Source organism: Myotis daubentonii, chromosome 9, assembly GCF_963259705.1.
Source record: "Myotis daubentonii chromosome 9, mMyoDau2.1, whole genome shotgun sequence".
NCBI classification, from domain to species: Eukaryota; Metazoa; Chordata; class Mammalia; order Chiroptera; family Vespertilionidae; genus Myotis; species Myotis daubentonii.
The window spans coordinates 18,307,226-18,327,929 of record NC_081848.1 but is presented as its reverse complement, the minus strand read 5'-3'; the positions used below and the strand labels follow the sequence as shown (position 1 = coordinate 18,327,929).

The 20,704-nt window shown below is 38.1% G+C and overlaps 2 protein-coding genes across 15 annotated transcripts in view; one reads left to right on the top strand and one right to left on the bottom strand.

The window, feature by feature from the left end:
- The window catches only part of YAP1 (Yes1 associated transcriptional regulator), a 121,317-nt gene that overhangs the window by 87,231 nt on the left and 13,382 nt on the right, over positions 1-20,704 (top strand). For 5 of the 14 annotated variants that reach the window (XM_059708057.1, XM_059708058.1, XM_059708067.1 and 2 more), the window contains 2 exons: positions 10,638-10,831; positions 13,144-13,191. In XM_059708057.1, the coding sequence (XP_059564040.1) occupies positions 10,638-10,831; positions 13,144-13,191 (242 nt within the window). The remainder of the gene's footprint in view (positions 1-10,637; positions 10,832-13,143; positions 13,192-20,704) is intronic. The other 9 variants (XM_059708059.1, XM_059708068.1, XM_059708064.1 and 6 more) reach the window with 3 other exon arrangements.
- LOC132240631 (small ribosomal subunit protein eS27-like) lies at positions 9,404-9,754 on the bottom strand. Its single transcript, XM_059708071.1, has one exon. It carries the CDS (start codon positions 9,726-9,728, stop codon positions 9,483-9,485), a length of 246 nt encoding a protein of 81 aa, XP_059564054.1. The 5' UTR covers positions 9,729-9,754; the 3' UTR covers positions 9,404-9,482.

Sequence of the window (20,704 nt, the reverse complement as noted above, 5' to 3'; positions counted from 1 at the left end):
AGTCTCATTATCTGAACTTTCTCTCCAAACTAGTCTTTAAACTTGATTTTCATAGTACAGGGGGAAAACATGGCTGTACTCAGGACAGAGAGCTTGAAAGCTAGTTAGAACACTTTCTCCCTTCTCCTCCTCACCTCATTTAGCAACCCCTGAGTCCTGCCCCAAAATGCTTAATGAGGTGATGAGGAGAAAATGTTCTCTTGAATTTTTTTTTAAGCTCTATCCGTAATTGTATTGTTTGAAAAAATACCATTATAATGAAATTTCATGCCAGTCTTTTGATAGAGAATTGAAGAAAGAAGAAATTGACTGGAATAATGATGTTATTTATATTTTTTAAATAATTTAAAGATTTTGGATACAGTAAGTCATGGATAGGCTAATTGATATAAACAGGAGCTAAGTTTCTGCCGCATCTCACCAACATTGTAACAAAATGACATTGGTTATTCAAGGACCTGCTGTACTTTTAACACAGTTTTAGGGCCCTGGAGGGTGGTGCTTGGGAAGGTAGAGAAGTGCAAAATGTGACAAAACTTAAAGTCATAGAGGAGGTTAGGATTAGGTTACCACATAATGCAAAAAACAAAACAAGATACTGTACCACTTTATTCCCAGTGGGATGGCTAAAATCAAAGAGACAATAACAAGTGTTGACTAGACTGTGAAGAAACTAGAACCCTCATACATTGCTGGTGGGATAGAAAAAGGATGCAGCCACTTTGGAAAATGGTTTGGCAGTTCCTCAAAAAGTTAAACATAGCAATACCAAATGACCCAGCAAATTCCATCCCTAGATATATATGCCAAAGAATTGAAACCATATGTCTACACAAAAACCTGTACGTGAATATTCATAGGAGCATTATTCATAACAGCTAAAACGTAAAAACACAAATGACCGTCAGTCTATGAATGGACTAACAAAATGTGGTATAACCATAGAATGAGATGTTATTTGGCAATAAAAAGAAATGAAATGCTGATACCACAACATGGATGAATCTTGAAAACATTATGCTATGTGAAACAAGCCAGTCACAGAAGGCCATATATTGTTTAATTCCACGTATAACATGTCCAAATAGGCAAATCCATAGAAACAAAGTAATTAGTGGTTGCCAGGGACTGGGGAAGAGGCCATTGGAGTTGCACTGCTGAGGGTATGGTGTTTCTTTTTCGGGTGATAAGAATGTTCAGAAATTAGACAATTGTGAAGATTATAGGAGTCTGTGGATACATAAAAACGATTAAAAGTGAATTTTATAGTATGTGAAATATCTCAGTCTCAGTAAACTCATTATTTAAAAAACCACTCCTGGGCATGGTATTGTCATTTAAATACATAGCTCTGTTAAGTGTCGGCAAGCATCTTTCGCACATTGATCTTCTGCTCCTTTTGTAAGAGACAGATTTTCATTGTGAATCATAGTAAGAATTTTCACTGGAAAACTATCATTTTATATCTAAATATGTATATAAGTTACCAGATAGTAGATGATTCATTCCCTTAGATCATGTAGTAAACACTTAGCTAGTAGTAGGTGCTTTTTAAAAAATATGTATTTTATTGATTTTTTAATTTTTTTTTTACAGTGAGAAGGGAGAGGGATAGAAACATTGATGAGAGAGAAGCATCGATCAGCTGCCTCCTGCACACCTCCTACTGGGGATGTGCCCGCAACCAAGGTACATGCCCTTGACCAGAATGGAACCTGGGACCCTTCAGTCCGCAGGCCGCCACTCTATCTACTGAGCCAAACCAGTTAGGGCTTTTTTTTTCTATTTTAAGGCTGATAGATGGTCTATTAGTTTGTGTTTTTAGAAAAGCATTCATTTCTTTTAACAAGTCTACTATTTTATAGTCTTAAGTACCCTTGTAGGTATGGGAAAATCTAAAATTTGTTTCTAAATGTTATGAACAAATTAATATAGCCATGTTAATATGTTAAAATGCAATGTCTACATTGCATTGATAACATAGACCAGCGACCAGTGTGCCACAAGAATTTTTAAAACATGCCATACCTGACTATTTAGTCAGAAGCACTGACCTCTTTTCCCTTAGATTGTCAAGTAAAAGAATTATAACAGCCAACACAACAATAGCCATCCGATATGAATGAATAAAAATGCTACCTATTTTTTTGTCAGATTGACAAAAAAAAAAAAACACCACATATTTTTGTGTGCAGTAGATTTTTAGTAATTTTTGCCATAAGATGAACAAGGCTGAAAATCACTGTATTAGACAAAGTAAGGAAATGCTTTCTTTTGTTGTGGGAGATTTGTTATAAGATAATGTTTTAAAAGTTCAAAAATTATTTCTAATTTTAAATTTATACTTAATGAGATTACCAGGATTTAATTTCTTATCCCAAACTTTATGGTGGGTTACCAGATCTGTAGTTCTTTGCAATAGTCCACAGTTGAGGTTACAGATTATATAAATATAAAAACTGTCTGAAGTTTCAGAACTCAGATGTTTAGAATGAAGTTTCAGAAGAGATCCATGGTGATGACCTCCTTTGTTGTTGAGAAAGGTGGTCTCTTATTTTTCAGTAATTGCTGAGTGGATGGTTTGCTACCATAAAGCTGTCAGGATTGATTTGTTAAGTAAAACTTGAAACGGTTGCTATTTCATAGTCCAGGCAGCAGAGAATCTGTATTTTAAAGCATATGGAAATTTAAAAAATTCTGTCATACTTGAGGGATTTATACTTGAGGGATTTTTTTTTTCCTCTTTACCTTTTAGAAATTTTATTAAAACTGGAAACATTGGGATCTCAGCACTTGATCATGGAGGGGAAGAAGTTGGTAATGCTGTTCTTTTCTGGCCGCCCTTCCCCCTTCCCCCAGGAAACAAAGCCTGTTTTGTTTCATGCCTGCTTGTGAGGTCTGCTGCACCCCATGTGGGTGCACAGCTCTGCGCTTTGTTGAAATGCTTGAGATACTCAGAAGGTAAAGAACAGGATGCTTCTGGAGAGGGATAAATCTGCTTCAGTAGATAAACAAGGCTGTTTGAATTGGTCATTTAAGTGAGCTCTTTATATGGAAACCTTGTGGCACTGCTTGTATCCATAGGTAACAGCATGTAGGTAAACACAGCTTAAAGCGCTCACCATTATTAGCCAGAGAGGCTGTTTCTGTTGCATATTTTGTGGAAATTTCTGTTTAATTCTGCAGAGTTGTTCCTCCTCCATCTTGTAATGTCCTGTTTTTCCTTTTATGTGGTTTTGAATAGTCAGATAAGCTTAGATTTGCACCAGGTTTTACCAACCGCTTCAGTATGTGATCACTGTCATTAATGATTACTGTGGGTGTCTAATCCTTGGAAACTAGTGGGAAGCAGAGGATATTTACCTCGTCGTTTTCATGCAGTTTTGTTATTGTCCAGTTAGATTTCACAAGGAATATATATTACTTTTATTAACGTATTAAATGCTGTATTACTTAATAAAAACCTAGTGTGGAAAGCTGAAAATGTTTCTTAAGACATGAAATGTTTGAGAATGTATAGATCTGGAACCTGTTTTGAAATCATGTTTTACAATTCCAATAATCCTCAACTTACTAATGAGCTATTTCCTAGCAGTTATTTTTTTAAATTTTTACTTATTTAATTGCTTACAAGTGAAAACATTTTCCCCCAATATATTTTTTTGCTCTAGGCCTCAAACTATGAGACATTCAATGTATCTGGTAGATTCTCAGATCAGCCCCTGATTCATATTTAATTCATATTATCACACTTGACATAGCACAATGTATAAAACATCTCTCTGGGGAAATATGTTGAATGTCCTGGAATGCCAGGAACATGTTTCATCAAAAGAGAAGGATTCCTAAGGGGGTTGAGCTAAGGCTCAATCTCCACCACCCATTTTTTTCCAGTTAGATCTTCTAGGAGATATGTTACACATATTTTTGTGAATCATGGAATACTTTGAAACTATGAGTTGCATGGTAAAGTGGGAAGAGGGGAAAGGGAGCTATGGGAATTCAAGCCAGGATGATTATCTGTAGGCATACTAATCTTAAAGTTTAAGAAGAACTGTTCTACAAAAGGGAGGAGACTAACATTTATGAAGTATCTACTATATTCAGGATTATAATAGACTAGAGGCCCGGTGCACAAAATTCGTGCACTTGGGGCGGGGGGGGGGGGGTCCCTTCAGCCTGGCCTGTGCCTTCTCGCAGTCCAGGAGCCCTCGTGGGATGTCCAACTGGCGGCTTAGGCCCGCTCCCCGGCAGTCGAGGGGAGTGGGCCTAAGCTGGCAGTCAGACATTCCTAGCGCTCCCGAGGAGGTGGGGAGGCTTCCGCCACTGCCGCTGTACTCGCCAGCCGTGAGCCCGGCTTCTGGATGAGCAGCGCTCCCCCTGTGGGAGCACACTGACCACCAGGGGGCAGTTCCTGCATTGAGTGCCCCTGGTGGTCAGTGTGCATCGTAGCGACCAGTCATTCTGCTGTTAAGTCGATTTGCATATTAGTCTTTTGTTATATAGGATGCCTTACATATATTACTTAATCCCCACCATGACTCCAAAAGGGAAATGTTAATATCCCCAGCTACCCAAGGGTTGGCAAAAATAGGTTTATGGAAAATTATTCAACAGGAAAAATTATTCAGTAATTAAATAATACAAGAATAAACTCTGCTTTGCATATTCACAACTGTAAGCCTACTTTTGCCCACCCCTGCAGTTGAGGAAACCAAAAATTAGATGAATTGCTAAATTGGTGTACTCAATTCTAGTTGTGGTTTGTTGCCTCTACAGGCTGTGTTTTTTATATCATACTATGATGCCTGTCAGTTGTGCATCTAATGTTGGTGTCAGGTAGATAGATACAAGCAATTGTATTAAATGAGATTATTGATTGGTGCCTGACAAATGTTAGCTCTCAATTTTGGGGGGCCTTTTTCCCATGTATTCCCCTATAAAACACTAAACTATAAACCATAGTTATGAAAGTTTTAGCAATTTGTTCTTTGTAAAGACATTTCATAAATAAGTCTGGCCTTTTTTCCACATAAAAGATTAATTAAGGCTTTGATAGTATGGAGCAGAATGTCTGTCATATTTTGACATCTTTCTCTGCTCTGCCAGACAAAATATTTGAAAGAGATAACCAAAAAGACATAACTGGGTCACAATCTCTGTAGGTCAGAAAATGAAACTACACAGAGCAACAGTAAGCAAGGGCGGGGCTAGGGGCCTGCCAGGTTTAGGGGCCAGTCGGGTCCTGAGGATATCAGGAACTCGGAGGTAAGAACAAAGGAGGAGGGACAGAAACCCTGTGTAGAACCGACTGGCCCTAGCCTAGTACAAAAGCAAGGACCACATGTCAGGTCACGAATTTCAAGAATCAGTATACAGACCATGTTATTTTAACAGCATGCACTTAAATTAGATCCCAATAGTAAGTTAGCTTAAAAAAAAAAATGGCTTGCCCTATCAGCTATTAAAACATAAAAGTTGTAATTAAAAGTGTTGTACCTAACATAAGAGTAACACACTTAAAGAGTAAGATAGGAAATCCAAAAACAAAATAACTAAGGAGATTTAACTGTTAAAGATGATTGGTGGAAGGATCCACTTTCCATGAGTGGTGTCAGAACTATTGGATAGTCATGAAGAAAGATAAAATTAGGCCCCTTCATATGGTCTAATTCCAAAATGGATTGAATTGCCAAAGAATTACATTGATAAAGTGGAACCATATAGTTTTTAATTTAAAGATTGATGAATTCCTCATTCACCTGGGAGTGGAGAGACTATAGCTCAAATTTCAAAATATATTGATGAATTTGACAACTTAAAAAATAAACTTATGGAAAAAATAAGCAAACTAAAAAGATATAATAAGCTGAGGGAAATTAGTTTTTGCTTACATATGACAAAGGTGTTTTTGTTTTTTTTATCCCTAGTATATAAAGGTTGTCTAAAAAAGGAAAAGATAATTCATATAAAAATTCAAGTGGCCCTTTAAAATGTGGAAAATGACCAAGCTTCTATAATAAGACAAAGCAAAATACTGTGAAACCATTTCTCATCTTCCAGAATGGTAAAAATCCAAGACTGTGATGGATAAGAAGATACTCTTCATATATTACTTACTGAGCTACAACAAAGTACAACCCCTATGAGTACGGGAACTGGGGGATGACTTGGCAATGTTACTTATGTTTTTAACCAGTGGCTCAGCAATCTCTCCAATCTAGGACTCTACCCCAAAGATACAGTAGTAGAAATACAAAATTATGTATGTCTGAGCTTCTTCTGTATGGTACTCTTTAGTAATAGTGAAGACCTAATATAGAATTGGTTGAGTGGAATACTAATCAACTATTTAAAAAAGAAAATGGGAGAAACCTCTATATATTGTTTTGGAGTGAACTCACGTATACATTATTCTATTCTTTAAGCAAACACACAGCAACTTCTTAGGTATATGTTAGTATCCTATGAATACTTGACTCCACTTCGCCCTTTTCTATTTAATAAGCAAAATGGTAACAGTTATCTCTTGGGGATAGGAGGATGGTGGGTGGGAAGTAGAATAAGTCTCTAAAATTCAAAAGCAAACTCACAAGTGAACCATATATAGAGTTGTTGGCTGAGTCACGCAGAGAGGAATTATTTCAAGTGACTTTTAACCACAGTGATCTTACTATTTACACCAAAAGAAATATCTGAAGGACAAAAAAATGACTCAAAAAAATTGGAAACTTTATGAATCAGTAGGTTGAATTTTAACTAAGGCATCTGAGGGAGGTTGCTCTATAACTTTTCTTCTAGTATTCTTGGGTCTTATGTCTTGCTGGACTCGGAAGAGTTGGTCAGTCTAAAGGGAAACGGGATTTCTGTATTATTGTATCTTAAATAGTTAAATTTCTGCCTCAGTGAATACTCAACTTAGGAACGTTTTAATGGTTTTTTTAGCACAAACTTTGTGCCAGACCCTGTGCTAGGCACTAAGGATATATATGTGGTTATCTCCCCACTCCTGTGGCACTCCAGTCTAAGAGAGTGTATACAAATTTGTAAATAAAAAATTACAGTCCTGTGAGAAATGTCAAATGGAAAAGTCCTGAGGTAAGACAGTTCTTATTGTTCATAACGGACTCTGGGAAAGACTGAGGAGGAAGACTTAGTGTTTACCAAGTGGCTTCTGTGGAACTGAAATAAAGAATAATTTACAGGAATTCAGTAATAGAGTAGAGGATTCCAAGACTCAAATAAATGATCGGTTATATGAGGAAGCAAAAAACACCCAATCAGAAGAACAAAAAGAAAAAAAGAATCCAAAAATATGAAGATAGTGTAAGGCGCCTCTGGGACAACTTCAAGTGTACCAACATTCGAATTATGGGGATAATTTGAAGAAATGACAGAAAACTTCCCCTACTTGGTGAAAGAAATAGACTTACAGGTGCAGGAGGCATAGAGAGTCCCAAACAAGAGAAACCCAAAAAGACCCATACCAAGACATATCATAATTAAAATGCCAAGGGTTAAAGACAAAGAATTTTAAAAGCAGCAAGAGAAAAGCTGTTAGTCATCTGCAAGGAGCACCCATATGACCAGCTGATTTCTCAACAGAAACTTTGCAGGCCAGAAGGGAGTGGCAAGAAATATTCAAAGTGATGAAAAGCAAGGACCTATAACCAAGATTACCCAGCAAAGCTCTCATTTAGAATCAAAGATAAGATAAAGAGCTTCACAGACAAGAAAAAGCTAAAGGAGTTCATCACCAAATCAGTATTATATGAAATGTTGAAGGGTATTCTTTAAGAAGAGGAAGAAGAAGAAGAAAATGATTTTTATATATATTCCTAGCTGGTTTTGCTCAGTGGATAGAACGTCAGCCTGCGGACTGAAGGGTCCCAGGTTCGATTCCCAGTAGGGGGCATGCAGGAGGCAGCCGATCAATGATTCTCTCTCATCATTAATGTTTCTCTCTCTCTCTACCCCCTTCTCTGAAATCAATAAAATATATTTTTTAAAAAATATGAACAATAAAATGACAATAAATACATATCTCTCAATCAGCAATTGAACCTAACAATTAAAAAGTATAATGAACAAAATAAACTGATGAATAAAATAGAATCAGAGGCATGGAAATATGGAACAGACTGACAAGTCTCAAAGGGAAAGGGGCCAGGAAGAGATTAACCAAAGGTCTTAGGCATATATGCATTACCAATGGACACAGATAATAGGGCAGTGAATGCCTAGGGTGAGGGGGGAACCAGGTGGAGGTAGACTATGGGGGAAGAAAGAGGGACATCTGTAATACTCTCAACTATCAAGATTTTTTTTAAAAAAAGTTTAATTTGAATGTCTGAAAAGGTGATACATCATTCTTAACATTTTCCCATAATAAAATTTCCATCTGCTTACTGAGATTACCACAATTCACAGTGTGATTGTATCAGTGACTGAAATTCACTAGCATAAGAATCCAGTCCATTTCTTACTGTTAGATGGTGTAATGTAGGTTCAACTAAAAAAATAGTGACTGCCTGGGCTGTATTGGGGGTATCATGGTGTTGAATTAGACAGATCTCCGCCACCCAGATGTTTGTAGGCATATTTTATTTTTAGCATGCATCAGATCATTTTAATATACTTTATTATACTAGAGGCCCAGTGCATGAAATTCATGCACGGGTAGGATCCCTAGGCCTGGCTGGTGATCAGGGCCAATCTGTGGGACGACTGGCGGGGTGATCAGGGCCCCTGCTCACACCCGCTTTGACTGGCCTGGTGTCGCCCACTTGCTGCCCACTCCCCGCCACTGCTGCCGGTCAGGGGCTGGAGCAGCTCCTACATTGAGCGTCTGCCCCCTGGTGGTCAGTGAGTGTCATAGCAACCCGTCGTTCCACCGTTCGGTCTATTTACATATTAGGGTTTTATATAGTCTACTAGAGGCCGGGTGCACAGGATTCGTGCACTGGTGGTGGGGGTGGCCTGCAGGGATCGGCCCTCTGTGGGACCGCCACTCATCCCAGTCAGCCAAGCTCCCACTGTGGGAGCACATTGACCACCAGGGGTCAGCTTCTGCGTTGAGCGTCTGCCCCCCTGGTGGTCAGTGCACATCATAGTGACTGGTCGAGCGGTTATTCCGGTTGTTCCACCATTTGGTTGCTGGGCTTTTATATAGGATAATAATAAAAGCATAATATGCTAATTTGACCAGGCAGCCAACAACCTTCCAGACATTCTTCCAGACGACCTCCTAGATGAAGCTGGGGCTGTGAGGGCCGAGGCAAACCGCTGTGGCTGCGAGGGCTGAATCCCTTGTACGAATTGCGTGCATCAGGCCTCTGGTAGATACATATTTTAAGATATATTACAGATTGATAATATTTTTTAATCCTCACTTGAGGATATGTTTATTGATTTTTTTTTATATCCAAAATGTGTTTATTGGGATGGTTTCCCACTCATCTTGATTTGAGGTGCTTTTAGTGCTACTTCCTTCTGAAGGAGCATCCTTCTGTAAGGCTTGCTTTTCCTCCGGTTGGCTGACAGAGAACAGTGGAGCAACCAATGCACAAAACTACCGTTTGTGCATTAAAGACAGCGGTGATTTTACAGCTTCCTGGGCACTTCACATCCGTGAAGTAGGAATTGGGGCTCTGCACCAGGCGCTTCTTCTTGTGCTTCCTCTTCTCCTCTTCTGGGGAGGGGTGCAGGAGATCCTTGGCGAGAGGCATGTTGTCGTGGAGAGGTTGTCACCACCAGAAAAGCTGTTTATTGATTTTTGACAGGAAGGGAGAGAGAGAGAAATATCAGTTGCCTTCTGTATGTGCCCTCACTAGTTGTTGAACCTGCAACCTTTGTGGTGTATGGGACAACACTCCACGTCGGGCAAGGATAATTTTGATGGGCTTTACTGCTCAGAATGTTTTGTCTCACTTGCTTTGGGCAATGTTTATGGTTTTTTGGTTTTTGATTTTTTTTTTAACTGATTTGAGAGAGGAAACCATTGATTTGTTGTTCCCCTTTTTATGCATTCGTTAGTTTCTTGTATGTGCCCTGACCAAGGATCGAACTCACAACCTTGGCATATATGGAAGATGCTCTAACCAACTGAGCTACCTGGCCAGGGTGGGAGATGTATTTTTTAATTAAATATGTATTTCTATTTTGTAATAAGCAATGCATGCATACTATTCAAACTTCAAAAAGTTACAGAAAATGTCTCTCTTCTACTCAGTCCTTTAGTCACACAGTTTCCCAGCTCCAGAGCCAACGTGTATTGGTTGTTTCTTGGCTGCTGTTCAATTCATATTCTCTGGATAGGCATGTAGTGTACATTTCCCCCCTTTTTTTGTACTCTCTGCTCTGCACTTTGCTTTTAACTCCATGTGTCCTAGACTGTTCCTTGTCATTCATTGCCCATTGGAGCTGCCCCTTGTGTCTTTTCTCTGTGGCTGCCTTGCAGCTTGTAACAACATGACTAACAGTAGTAATAAATCAACATAACCATTTCACTACTGATGGGTTTTTAGGTTATTTCCAGATTTACTACAGAAAAAGACTAATATCCCCAGTTGCTTTGAATAACTAAATACCTCTTTCCTTTGCTAGTTTTTTAGGAAGCATCTTTTGTTTCATTTCAGCCATGAACCAGAGAATTAGTCAAAGTGCTCCAGTGAAACAGCCACCACCGCTGGCTCCCCAGAGCCCTCAAGGAGGAGTCCTGGGTGGCGGCAACTCCAACCAGCAGCAACAGATGCGGCTGCAGCAACTGCAGATGGAGAAAGAGAGACTGCGACTGAAGCAGCAAGAACTGCTTCGGCAGGTGAGGCCACAGGTTAGAAACCAGCCTTCCACTTTTGGGGATCTGTTTTCAAAATGAAGTTGGATGTATTTCATTTATAAGTTAGAGGAATGTTTCTCTAAAACTAGAGTGACACAGAAACACTCTATCCAGCTCTGTCCTTGTCTTAGTTTAGTTTCTTGACTGGGCTTTGATCACATGGACTGTAACATGTAAAACTGTATCACAAAGAGAGGTTTGGGCCATGGTCACTGCAGCCACGCAAAAATTGAAGGAAGCAAGGGTGCTTCTTCACATGTACATGGAATTGTAGATTACTGTGCTTCTGCAGATTACTGTTCTGAACACTCACTAACGGGGAAACTCTGGGACATCACTTAGGGAAAAACATCTTTTACTTTAAATGAATTATTTTACCTCGGGAAATACTCCAGTATATTTTTCATATGACAACTATCTTTCAGTATTGCTCAATCTAAGACTTTAAAACATAACACACTTTTATCCTAAGTTTGGAACGTGCCAAAAGTCCGTAAAAATTACCTGCTTTGGGGTTTTTTTGTTGTTGTTGTTTAATGTTGGGAAGGAAAGGACATTAGAGATCTTAAAATCCTTTATGACCTTTCCATCAGTTTTCTTGCAGAAAGTACTGTTGGTCTTTATGTTCCATAAGAATGGATAATCCCTCATCTAAAAATCAATTTTTACTTTATCTTGATTGAGAGGGATAAAGTCTAGATAATGGGGGTGTGATCTTATCAAAGCAGTTTATTTTTTAAGTTTTATATAAATTTTGGGGGTAATAAAAGTAAGTGTATAAACGGTAAAAGCTGTCCGTTTCTTGTTTGTGTGGGTGTGTGTGTTTTTTCAGAGACACTCTTATCTGTTTATAAACATTAAATACATGTGTCCATACTCCCCCTCCCCCACCTACATCATAGCATGCTAAGTACAGATATTAAAAAACAATACTGTACATGTCTTACCAGGAAGTGGGCGTTTAAACAAGGTACTTTTCTTTGTAATGAGGGCTATATTTAAAAAGTGTCCCTGGAGTGTTAATGGAAATGAATGAACTAAATCAAACTCTGATTTGCGATTTGAGGACCTGGAAGCTGAGGAATTAAAATAAGCCATGAAATCCCAGACAGACACCTTTAAACTGTTTGCGCTGTCAGTAATCTCTCAGTGTAATGATAGTGTGTCGCTGGCAACAAGGTGGGCCCGAGAGGGTAGGAGGGTCTGTGTCAGCAGGCGGTGTCAGGAAGTGGTCTTGCAAGAAATATTCCTTCATCTGCCATTAAGAAGGTGGGGACAGGAAGCATATTAACCCGTTTACTGTGTCTCTAATGACTAACAAATTACTCTAAAGGAAAGATTTCTCGTTTAAATAACATTTATCATCAGAACAAGGGGGAGCCATCATGTAGCTCTTAGGAGAGAAATAAAATAATTTAAGAGTACCCTTTACACAGCCTGTTTTCCATGCTTGCTTTTTATTTTGTTGTTACTGAGTACTAGATGGTCTAAGTAAATACAAGTCTTAGTTTCACATATGAGTGGAAGACTCTGAAAACCAAAGGAATCTTGTTAAGAAAGTGATTTAATTACTTATGTCAAAGTTTTACTGTTTATAATTTTCATATATAAAAGTCTAGAAATGGGCTATTTGTCATTTTGTTGTATGCTATAGACCAGGCTGGCTTGTTTTTGGTGGTATTTTGGTGGGCAAAATGCTGCTCCTTGTAAAACGCTTCCTTCCAAGGAATTTTTCTATTTTCACTTTTACTCTGGGTGATGGGGTCCTGGCAGAATAGCTTCATTTCCTTGGAAGGTAATTTCTTGCTCTTTCTTCTTTACTTCCAACTGCGTTGTCTTTTCTTGCATTGAAATGACAGAACTGCTCTATTCTTATACTAATAAGTCTATATTTTTAGGGTGTTTTTGTTTTTTAGCAATTGGCATAAATAACGTATGTCTTAAGTCTTTTGGCTTTCTGTGAACTTCTTCCATCGACAGTTTCTCTTATCACTAAAACATCAAATTATATTTTTCCTGCTTCACCTAATACTCAGAAGCGAAGAACCTACCTGACCAATAGCAAACCTGATTTGGGTCCTGACACCTAGTCTTGCTGTCCTGTCCTCAGTGCTGTGCGATGCTTGAGAGGTTTCGGTTGTTGTGTGGTGACTCCGTTGGCTCCTGTCTTCCTCAGTCTGCTGCTTCGGGCTAGCTTGGGAATTCTGTGCTATGGTGATATGTCTGGATACAATTTGTAAGTCGGCCTACATAGCCAAACCATGTGGCTTGAAGTAATTTTTATCCATCTTATTTTTTACTCATAGGCAATGCGGAATATCAATCCCAGCACAGCAAATTCTCCAAAATGTCAGGTAGGCTCTTATCTGATGTTTTAGCATTAAAAATGAAAAAAATATTAGGAAAGAGAGAAACTTGTGCTCCAAGGGCCTGTTCTCACTAAAGATTAGCCCACAGTATAACTTTGAGCTATCTTTCTACCAAGATACTTCAGTTAATGTTGCTCTTCCCAGAAAGTCTACTATCTGTTCCCTTCCTGCTCCTCCCGTATTGCTGCTAGTATTCATTTTTATTCCATAGAGGTCTTTTTTATTCCACATTTGAAATGTATTATGTCTCCAGTGTACATTCTATCAGTCTTGAAGTCTGCCTAATTTTTATATTGTGTAGCTTTAAAAAGTATTAAATTGATAATTTGAACAGTAACAGGAATATTGACTTGGGGAGGCTACTATAGGAAATTTTATTAATAGTCGTAATGCTACTGTTAGAAAAGGAAAAGTTCTTTCTAGTGAACATTCCAAAGGAACAATATCAAAATCACTGGAAGAGAAGGATCTGCCCAGGGAGTGTGTTGAGTTTCTTTGTTGGCTTTTAGCAGCAGTTTTCCTTGATGAACCCCAGGGAGCACTGGTTGTGAAGGTATCTTATTTAGCGGGAAAGATAGTGGCCATACTTTCTTCTGGCACAGCTACTTATCTGACTCATGGACAGAAAGTCATTCCTGAAACCAAAGGGGTTCTCTTGTGTTCAGGGTTCCTAGAATTTGAAGGAGTTGGGAGGTAGGGGGTCATCGCACTTTTCTCAGGTGGGCAGAAGCAACCATGAAACCTCTCATATGATATGTAGCTCTTTTGCATTAGGCTAAGTAAGTGCATTGTGTTAGAATCAGCTGTGGAAGTGGGAGTTGGCAGAATGTCGCTCATTTTGGATACTGTTAACTTGTCCTTGGGGCACTTTGCTGATAAAGTCAGATATCGTCTTCATAGAGACCAGTTACTTTGTGAGGGGAGAAACTCTGTTCTTTATCTCATTGGTGCCTCCTTTAATCAATAGATCAAGTTAGAAAATAACTCACAGACATTCTCTTTGCTAAAGCAGAGAGCACATGCCTGCTTTCCATGAGGGCCTCTGATACCACACTTGTCTGGAAAAAGCACGTAGCATTGGGTCTTTATGGTGAAGACATTTTTCCCTTGCTTTTTCTCTAAAGTGTTTCTGAAACAAGACTTATATTTGTGCTAAATGAAGTGGAAATTAACATAGGATCAGAAATTAACTCAAATTTGAGCCAGAAGTCCTCCATGCCAAAAGTGTTTTGGGAAATTGTTTGTTTGTTTTTTCCAATCTGAGATTTTAAACCTCAGATCTAATCAACAAAATACTTCTAAGTTTTTATATCAAACTATAGTATAAGTAAATCATAACTCTTACTAAAATTCTCACCAGGAGTTCTTAGTTACTTTTTTTACTACTAAAACTTGAGAAAAGGTGAGTCTTGTAAGTAATAAGAATTATATTTCAATTTATATGGTATTAAAAATGCAGAGTTGATTTCTTAGATTTGTCTAAGGGCAAGCAACCTAAAAAAGATACAGTTTTAAAAAAATCAACTTTGGGATATGGAAAGGTACCAAATTTCATAATGTTTACAAATCGCTCATTTCAAAGGCTGCCTTGAAGTACTTTCTAATAACATTAAAAAAACATGTCTTTATTATAGGATTCTCTGGTCAGGTAAACTTATGTCAGTATAGTTAAGGTAAACACAGAATTCTGAAAAATTGAGACAACTTAACTTTAAAGGCAGTAGTATATCTTCTTAGTTAAAGATGGACATTATCACCTTAATTTATTTGGAGAATTTTAGAGAAACTTGACCTCAGAGAGCTTAAAATTGTTAGTTGCATTTTGATTATTCACTATTTTGTGTTTCAAAAGCAATTTTTATTCTCAGGAAAAAAAAAACGTTAAAGCTACAAACATTGTCTTTGCTCTGTAAGATTGAGCATGTAATGCTTAATTTTCTAGACATGTCTTTTTCTAATACATGAATTGCTCCTTTGTAAAGGAATGCATCCCAGCTTCTGTTTCAAGGTCTTTTAAAACAAACATTTTAAGGGAAGATAGTCTGCCCTGAGTATGAATGTTTTTAACTTTTCTTGTGCTTAAGAATGTGGTTCCTAATACCTGTGAGATTAATGTAAACTCTGCAACCTGGCTAATGGTCTGTGGTCAGTAGCCTGGTTAAGCCAATTGCTCTTCCTTCTGCTAAGTGTACCCTCCTGTACTGTTACCATGATTCTTCCGGGAGCTTTTCTTCCTCTTACCAATTAAGATGATCCATGTAGCCTTACAAGACATAGGTCAAGACTGATCCCCAAGTGGCTTCATCTGAATTCTTGAAACTGCCCAGGAAATAGATATAAGACTGTTGTAATTAGATACCCTTTTTTTATGAGTAAATAATTGCTTTAATCTTCATAGAAATTATAGTTATGAATGTTTTTGCAACTAATGAATGTTGTGTTAGCCATTTCTTACAAGTAGTAATAAATATACATCAGGGTCAGTCATGGGTTTAATGAGTGATAAAACCCGCAGTGTTACTGTTGAAGATATTGTATATACTACACCATTAGCCCACAATGGTAAAGAAGTTCAGATGTCCATAGTTTTAGTTAAATGGAGTAAAATAATACTACTGTTCATCCCTGTGAAAAAATAGCCATCAACCTTTTGTCCCCCTAATAGCAAAGAATTTGGCATACACACACACACACCCCACCCCCCCACCTCACCCCCACCCCCCGCCACCACCACCACCACTGTCTTTCTTGTCAACAGATGCCGGAAAAGCTGTTTCAGAATCCACTGAACACTTCTCCTAAGATTATCTCTCTTCTTTTCGAAGTCATAATACTGAATATAAACCATAGATTCATTTATGTGTTTTCCTGTGAATATTTTACATTTTATTTTTAATGTGCATGTTGACATCTTTGTATAAAAGGGGTCGGGGGAGATTTAGCCTCACACCCTGCAAACTCTAATAGGTTACCTTCTCCCCCCCCCTCCCCCCCATTAAGGCCCATCATTTGAAGAATGCTATAATGACTTCTATTACTTTACTAAGTAATACAAATTACAAAAGACCCAACTCCAGAGCTCTGTCAGAAAGAACGTGAACCTCAAGATAATGCTGGGCACACCAAACTGCAAATCTATTTTGGATATTACTTTTCAGAAGTTAGGATTATCATATAGTTATTATAATTACTAGGGGCCCAGTGCACGAAATTCGTGCACTGGGTGTGTGTGTGGGGGCGGTGTCCCTCAGCCCAGCTTGCCCCCTCTCACATACTGGGAGCCCTCAGGCCTTGACCCCCATCACCCTCCAATCGCAGGATCGGCCCCTTGCCCAGGCCTGACGCCTCTGGCCGAGGCGTCCGGCCCGGGCAGCGGGGACCCGCAGCTGCAGCGGCCCCATGATCGTGGGCTTCGCTTTAGGCCCAGGCAAGGGACCCCTAGCTCCTGGGATTGCCAGCTTCGACCGTGTCCAGCTCCCATCGCTGGCTCCACCCCTACTTCCTGCTATCACTGGCCAGGGCGGAAAAGGCACCTGATTCTCCAATCATGGCTGGGGGGCAGGGCAAAGGCGGCCCTGGGGCCGCCTTTGCCCTGCCCCCCAGCTCTTAGCTCCCCCCTGGGTTTCCGATCACTGTCAGTGGCAGGGGGCTTCTTCCTGCTTTCCCTTTTGTCTCCCTGCATTGTGCCTACATATGCAAATTAACTGCCAATCTTAGTTGGCAGTTAACTGCCAATCTTAGTTGGCAGTTAATTTGCATATAGCCCTGATTAGCCAATGAAAAGGGTAGCTCGTACGCCAATTACCATTTTTCTCTTTTATTAGTGTTGATTCCCAAATCGATATATTCACACTTTTTAGCCAGAAATGTTTCTGAAGTTAAAGATATTTTGGTAAAGGCACAACATTAAAAAGCAGCCTGGCTGGCGTGGCTCAGTGGTCGAGCATCGACCTATGAACCAGGTTCGGTTCTGGTCAGGGCTTATGCCGGGGTTGTGGGCTCGTTCTCCTGTGTGGGGTGTGCAGGAGGCAGCCAATCAGTGAGTCTCATCACTGATGTTTCTATCTCTCTCTTTCCCTATCCCTTCCTCTCTGAAATCAATAAAAAAAAATATATTTTTTAAAAATGTAATGTTTTTAAAGAAACATTCTGAACATTGGCTAAATGTTTTAATAACTTCAAACATAATGAAATACCTTTGACTGTTGAAAGTTGTGTTGGAAAACGGGGCATGGCGGGGCCTATCTTGCATAGTTGGAAGAAATGGCTTTTTCCCCCTCTATTTTTGGAATTGTCAACATAAACTGCTATCACTAAGCCAAGCTATTTATAAAATGTATATTTTTAGAGTTATTCTCCATTTCTAAATTTAGATTTCTAGTTTACTGAAGTAATCTTCCTTTGATTATGGGGTGGAGAGGACCTTCATTTATGTGCCTTGTACTATTCAAAAATGGATATACTGTTACATAGCTTAGAATTTGCTAAAGACAAATTTGATTTAAGAAAGTAAGGTTGACATTGTATTTTTCAAATTTTCTGGCAATGGAATCATAACTTTTTCACCTAGCATTATTTTGAGATTCAATCATGTTGTATTTATAGTTCATTCCTTTTTATTGCTAACTAGCATTCCGTTATAGGGATATACTGCAATTATTTTATCCATTCACCTATTGACAGACATTTGGGTTCTGAATTATGTGACTTTGTGTAGATATATGCTTTCACTTATCTTAGATACCCAAAGAACTTAATAACTTAGACATGTTCTAAATGTTCCTAGACTACTGACTATTTCTACTGCTTTTCTTATTTTCTAAATGATATGAACCAAAACATCCATTTTATACAGGGTCAAAATACTATAACTAACAGTTATACTATCTTAAAGTGTCTTTTGACCATATGGGAAATAAGTGAAACAAGGGCAGTATGAAAAAGGTCAGTGCTTATGGCTAGGTCCTGAGTCCATACAAGTCTACTATGTAAAGCAGGCAAACGTGCTTTCCTTTATCAACCATCCTGGAAAGTGCCCTCCAGACCCAGCTGGAACCATTGGTTTTACTTACTAGTAGAGCAGATAGCTCTGACTAAATGCGTCCCAGATTAGCGAAAATTTACAAGCTCAATGGGAAAAGCCACCACATTTTTGTATTATTACAGAATAAAATGAGCTAAAAATACTTGCTTCGCTTAGAAAAAGTCAAATACTACTCCAGAAAAGCTATTTGACCTTTGAAATACAGAAGCATGATTAGATTTTGGCCAAATTTCCTATCAACTTGCTTACTTCTCCATTTTTGAGTCTGTCAAACTATTTTTTCTAACTACCTTGGGGAAAAGAGAAGCTTAGCAAACATATTTTTAGCTCAGTATTCTAATTTTAGGCATTTGTTCAGGATAAAAATCCTCGTTAGAGTGGACGTAACTTTCAGCATGACATGTTTCAGCTGAAATCAGTTTTTGTAGACAATCCAGTTATGTCCCAGAGGCTTATTTTTAAACAGCCAGGCCAGATTTACCCATTACAAAATAACGTTCTTATTCATCCAAAATCTGCTTTGATATAATGTACTTTATTGCAATAAAATAGGCTTATTTTACACACACACACACAGGCTTACTTTTTAAAGCAGTATAATGGAAAAAGTTTATATGAAATACACTTTTGATCAAAAAATTCAGATTATGTAAGTTCGTTTCATACTTATCCACATTAAAATAATTATTTTTCTCTGGAGTCACTAGCAAAATGTCTCTACAGCTCTGAAACTAATTTTCAGTATTTTACTTCTAAAATTCTTAATTTTATATGTGTGTTCACATTCATCTTTACAACCCTTGGTTACAAATAAAGCTCAATCCCAAGAAAATCTGCAATTTTTCCTACTGGGAAAAGATCAGCTTACAGAAGAATTCTCAGTCAGCTCTGACTACATGCTCACTCTCCTACAAAATCTGAGTAGGTAAAGCATATACTAAAACACTTCTCCAAATTTCCATTTCACTTCTAAGATCTGCCTTTTAAAACTATCTTCGTATGTTGGGGGTGGGGGGGCGTGTGTGTGTGTTTATGTGGGAAGTAGAAGTTAACTGTTTTGAATTCCAAAGTTATAGACTAAGAAGGAGGGAAAAGGTTGGCTTGTTTTCCTATCTAAATACAGAAGTTTCCCTTTCCCATTTTTGACAATTTCTTTAAAATAGCAACAGAAATTCATTATCTTTATTGAATCCTGTGTAATAAATTACACTCCCAGCAGGTGAAAATATTAACAGAAGAATTAATGACTTGGGGAGGTGACTACCAAATAAACTTTCATTATATAAAGCCATTTTGCTATTAGCAAATACTGAGCTATATAAGAATGTATCCATTTTGGGGTAACATATGTGTAAGTTATTACACATCAATTTATACCTCAAGCTGTTCAAAAAATTACTAAGGGCATCTAATCAACACTTTTTGCTGTAAACTAGAAGTGTCAAAAGTGAGTTGAATATTTGTACCTTGAAATATAGTTTTCATAATCTGTATATATTAATTTTTTATAAATGGCCTTATAACATTGTATTTGTTTGCATGTTTGCATGCCAAATTGTTCCCTGTTTGATTGATGATGCTACCACCACCAGTAAATAAAGTGGTGTTTTTTTCCTTGAGCCTTTCAAGTTCAGTACAGATGAATCCCTAGGTTAGTTACTCTTAGTCATGCATGGCTCAAGTATAGATTTGATGAAAAGTATGTTCCATAGCCCTTCAGGGAGTTGGATATCTTGTTAGGCAACTTGGAATGCTTTCCCTTCTTATTTACATCTCTAAATTACCTTTCTTGGTAAATTTGGGTAAGTTGGTTCTGCAGTGTCTGCTGACAACAGAAATTTGGTTGTTAAAGGCAGCAAAAAGTAAAGCTTTGGCAGCTTTGAACAAGCGAAATGGCCTACATAATTTTATTAACCAATGTCACCTCAATAAGTTCAAGAAATAAGTCGTTTTTTAAAAAATTTAATCACAAATTTGAAAAGATAATCTGCACCTTCATGTTCATTGCAGCATTATTCATAATAGCCAGGATATGGAAACAACCTAAGTGTCCATGAATAAAGATGTGGTATATGTATGTGTACAATAGAATACTATTCATTCATAAAAAAAGAATAGAATCTTTCCATTTATGACATCATGGATGGGTCTTGACATTATGCTAAGTGAAATAAGTCAGAGAAAGACAAATATTGTTAAATTCCACCTATAAGTAGAATCTAAAAAACAAAATGAACAACTAAGTTTACAGATTAAGAAAATAGATTGGTGCTTGCCAGAGTGGTGGGGTGGAGGGTGGGTTAAGTGTGTGAAAGGAGTCAAAATGTACAAAATTCCAGTATGTTTTTTATTTATTTATTTTTTAATCCTCACCCAAGGATATTTTTCCATTGATTTTTTTAGAGAGAGTGAAAGGGAGGGGGAGAGACAGAGAGAGAGAAGCATTGATGTGAG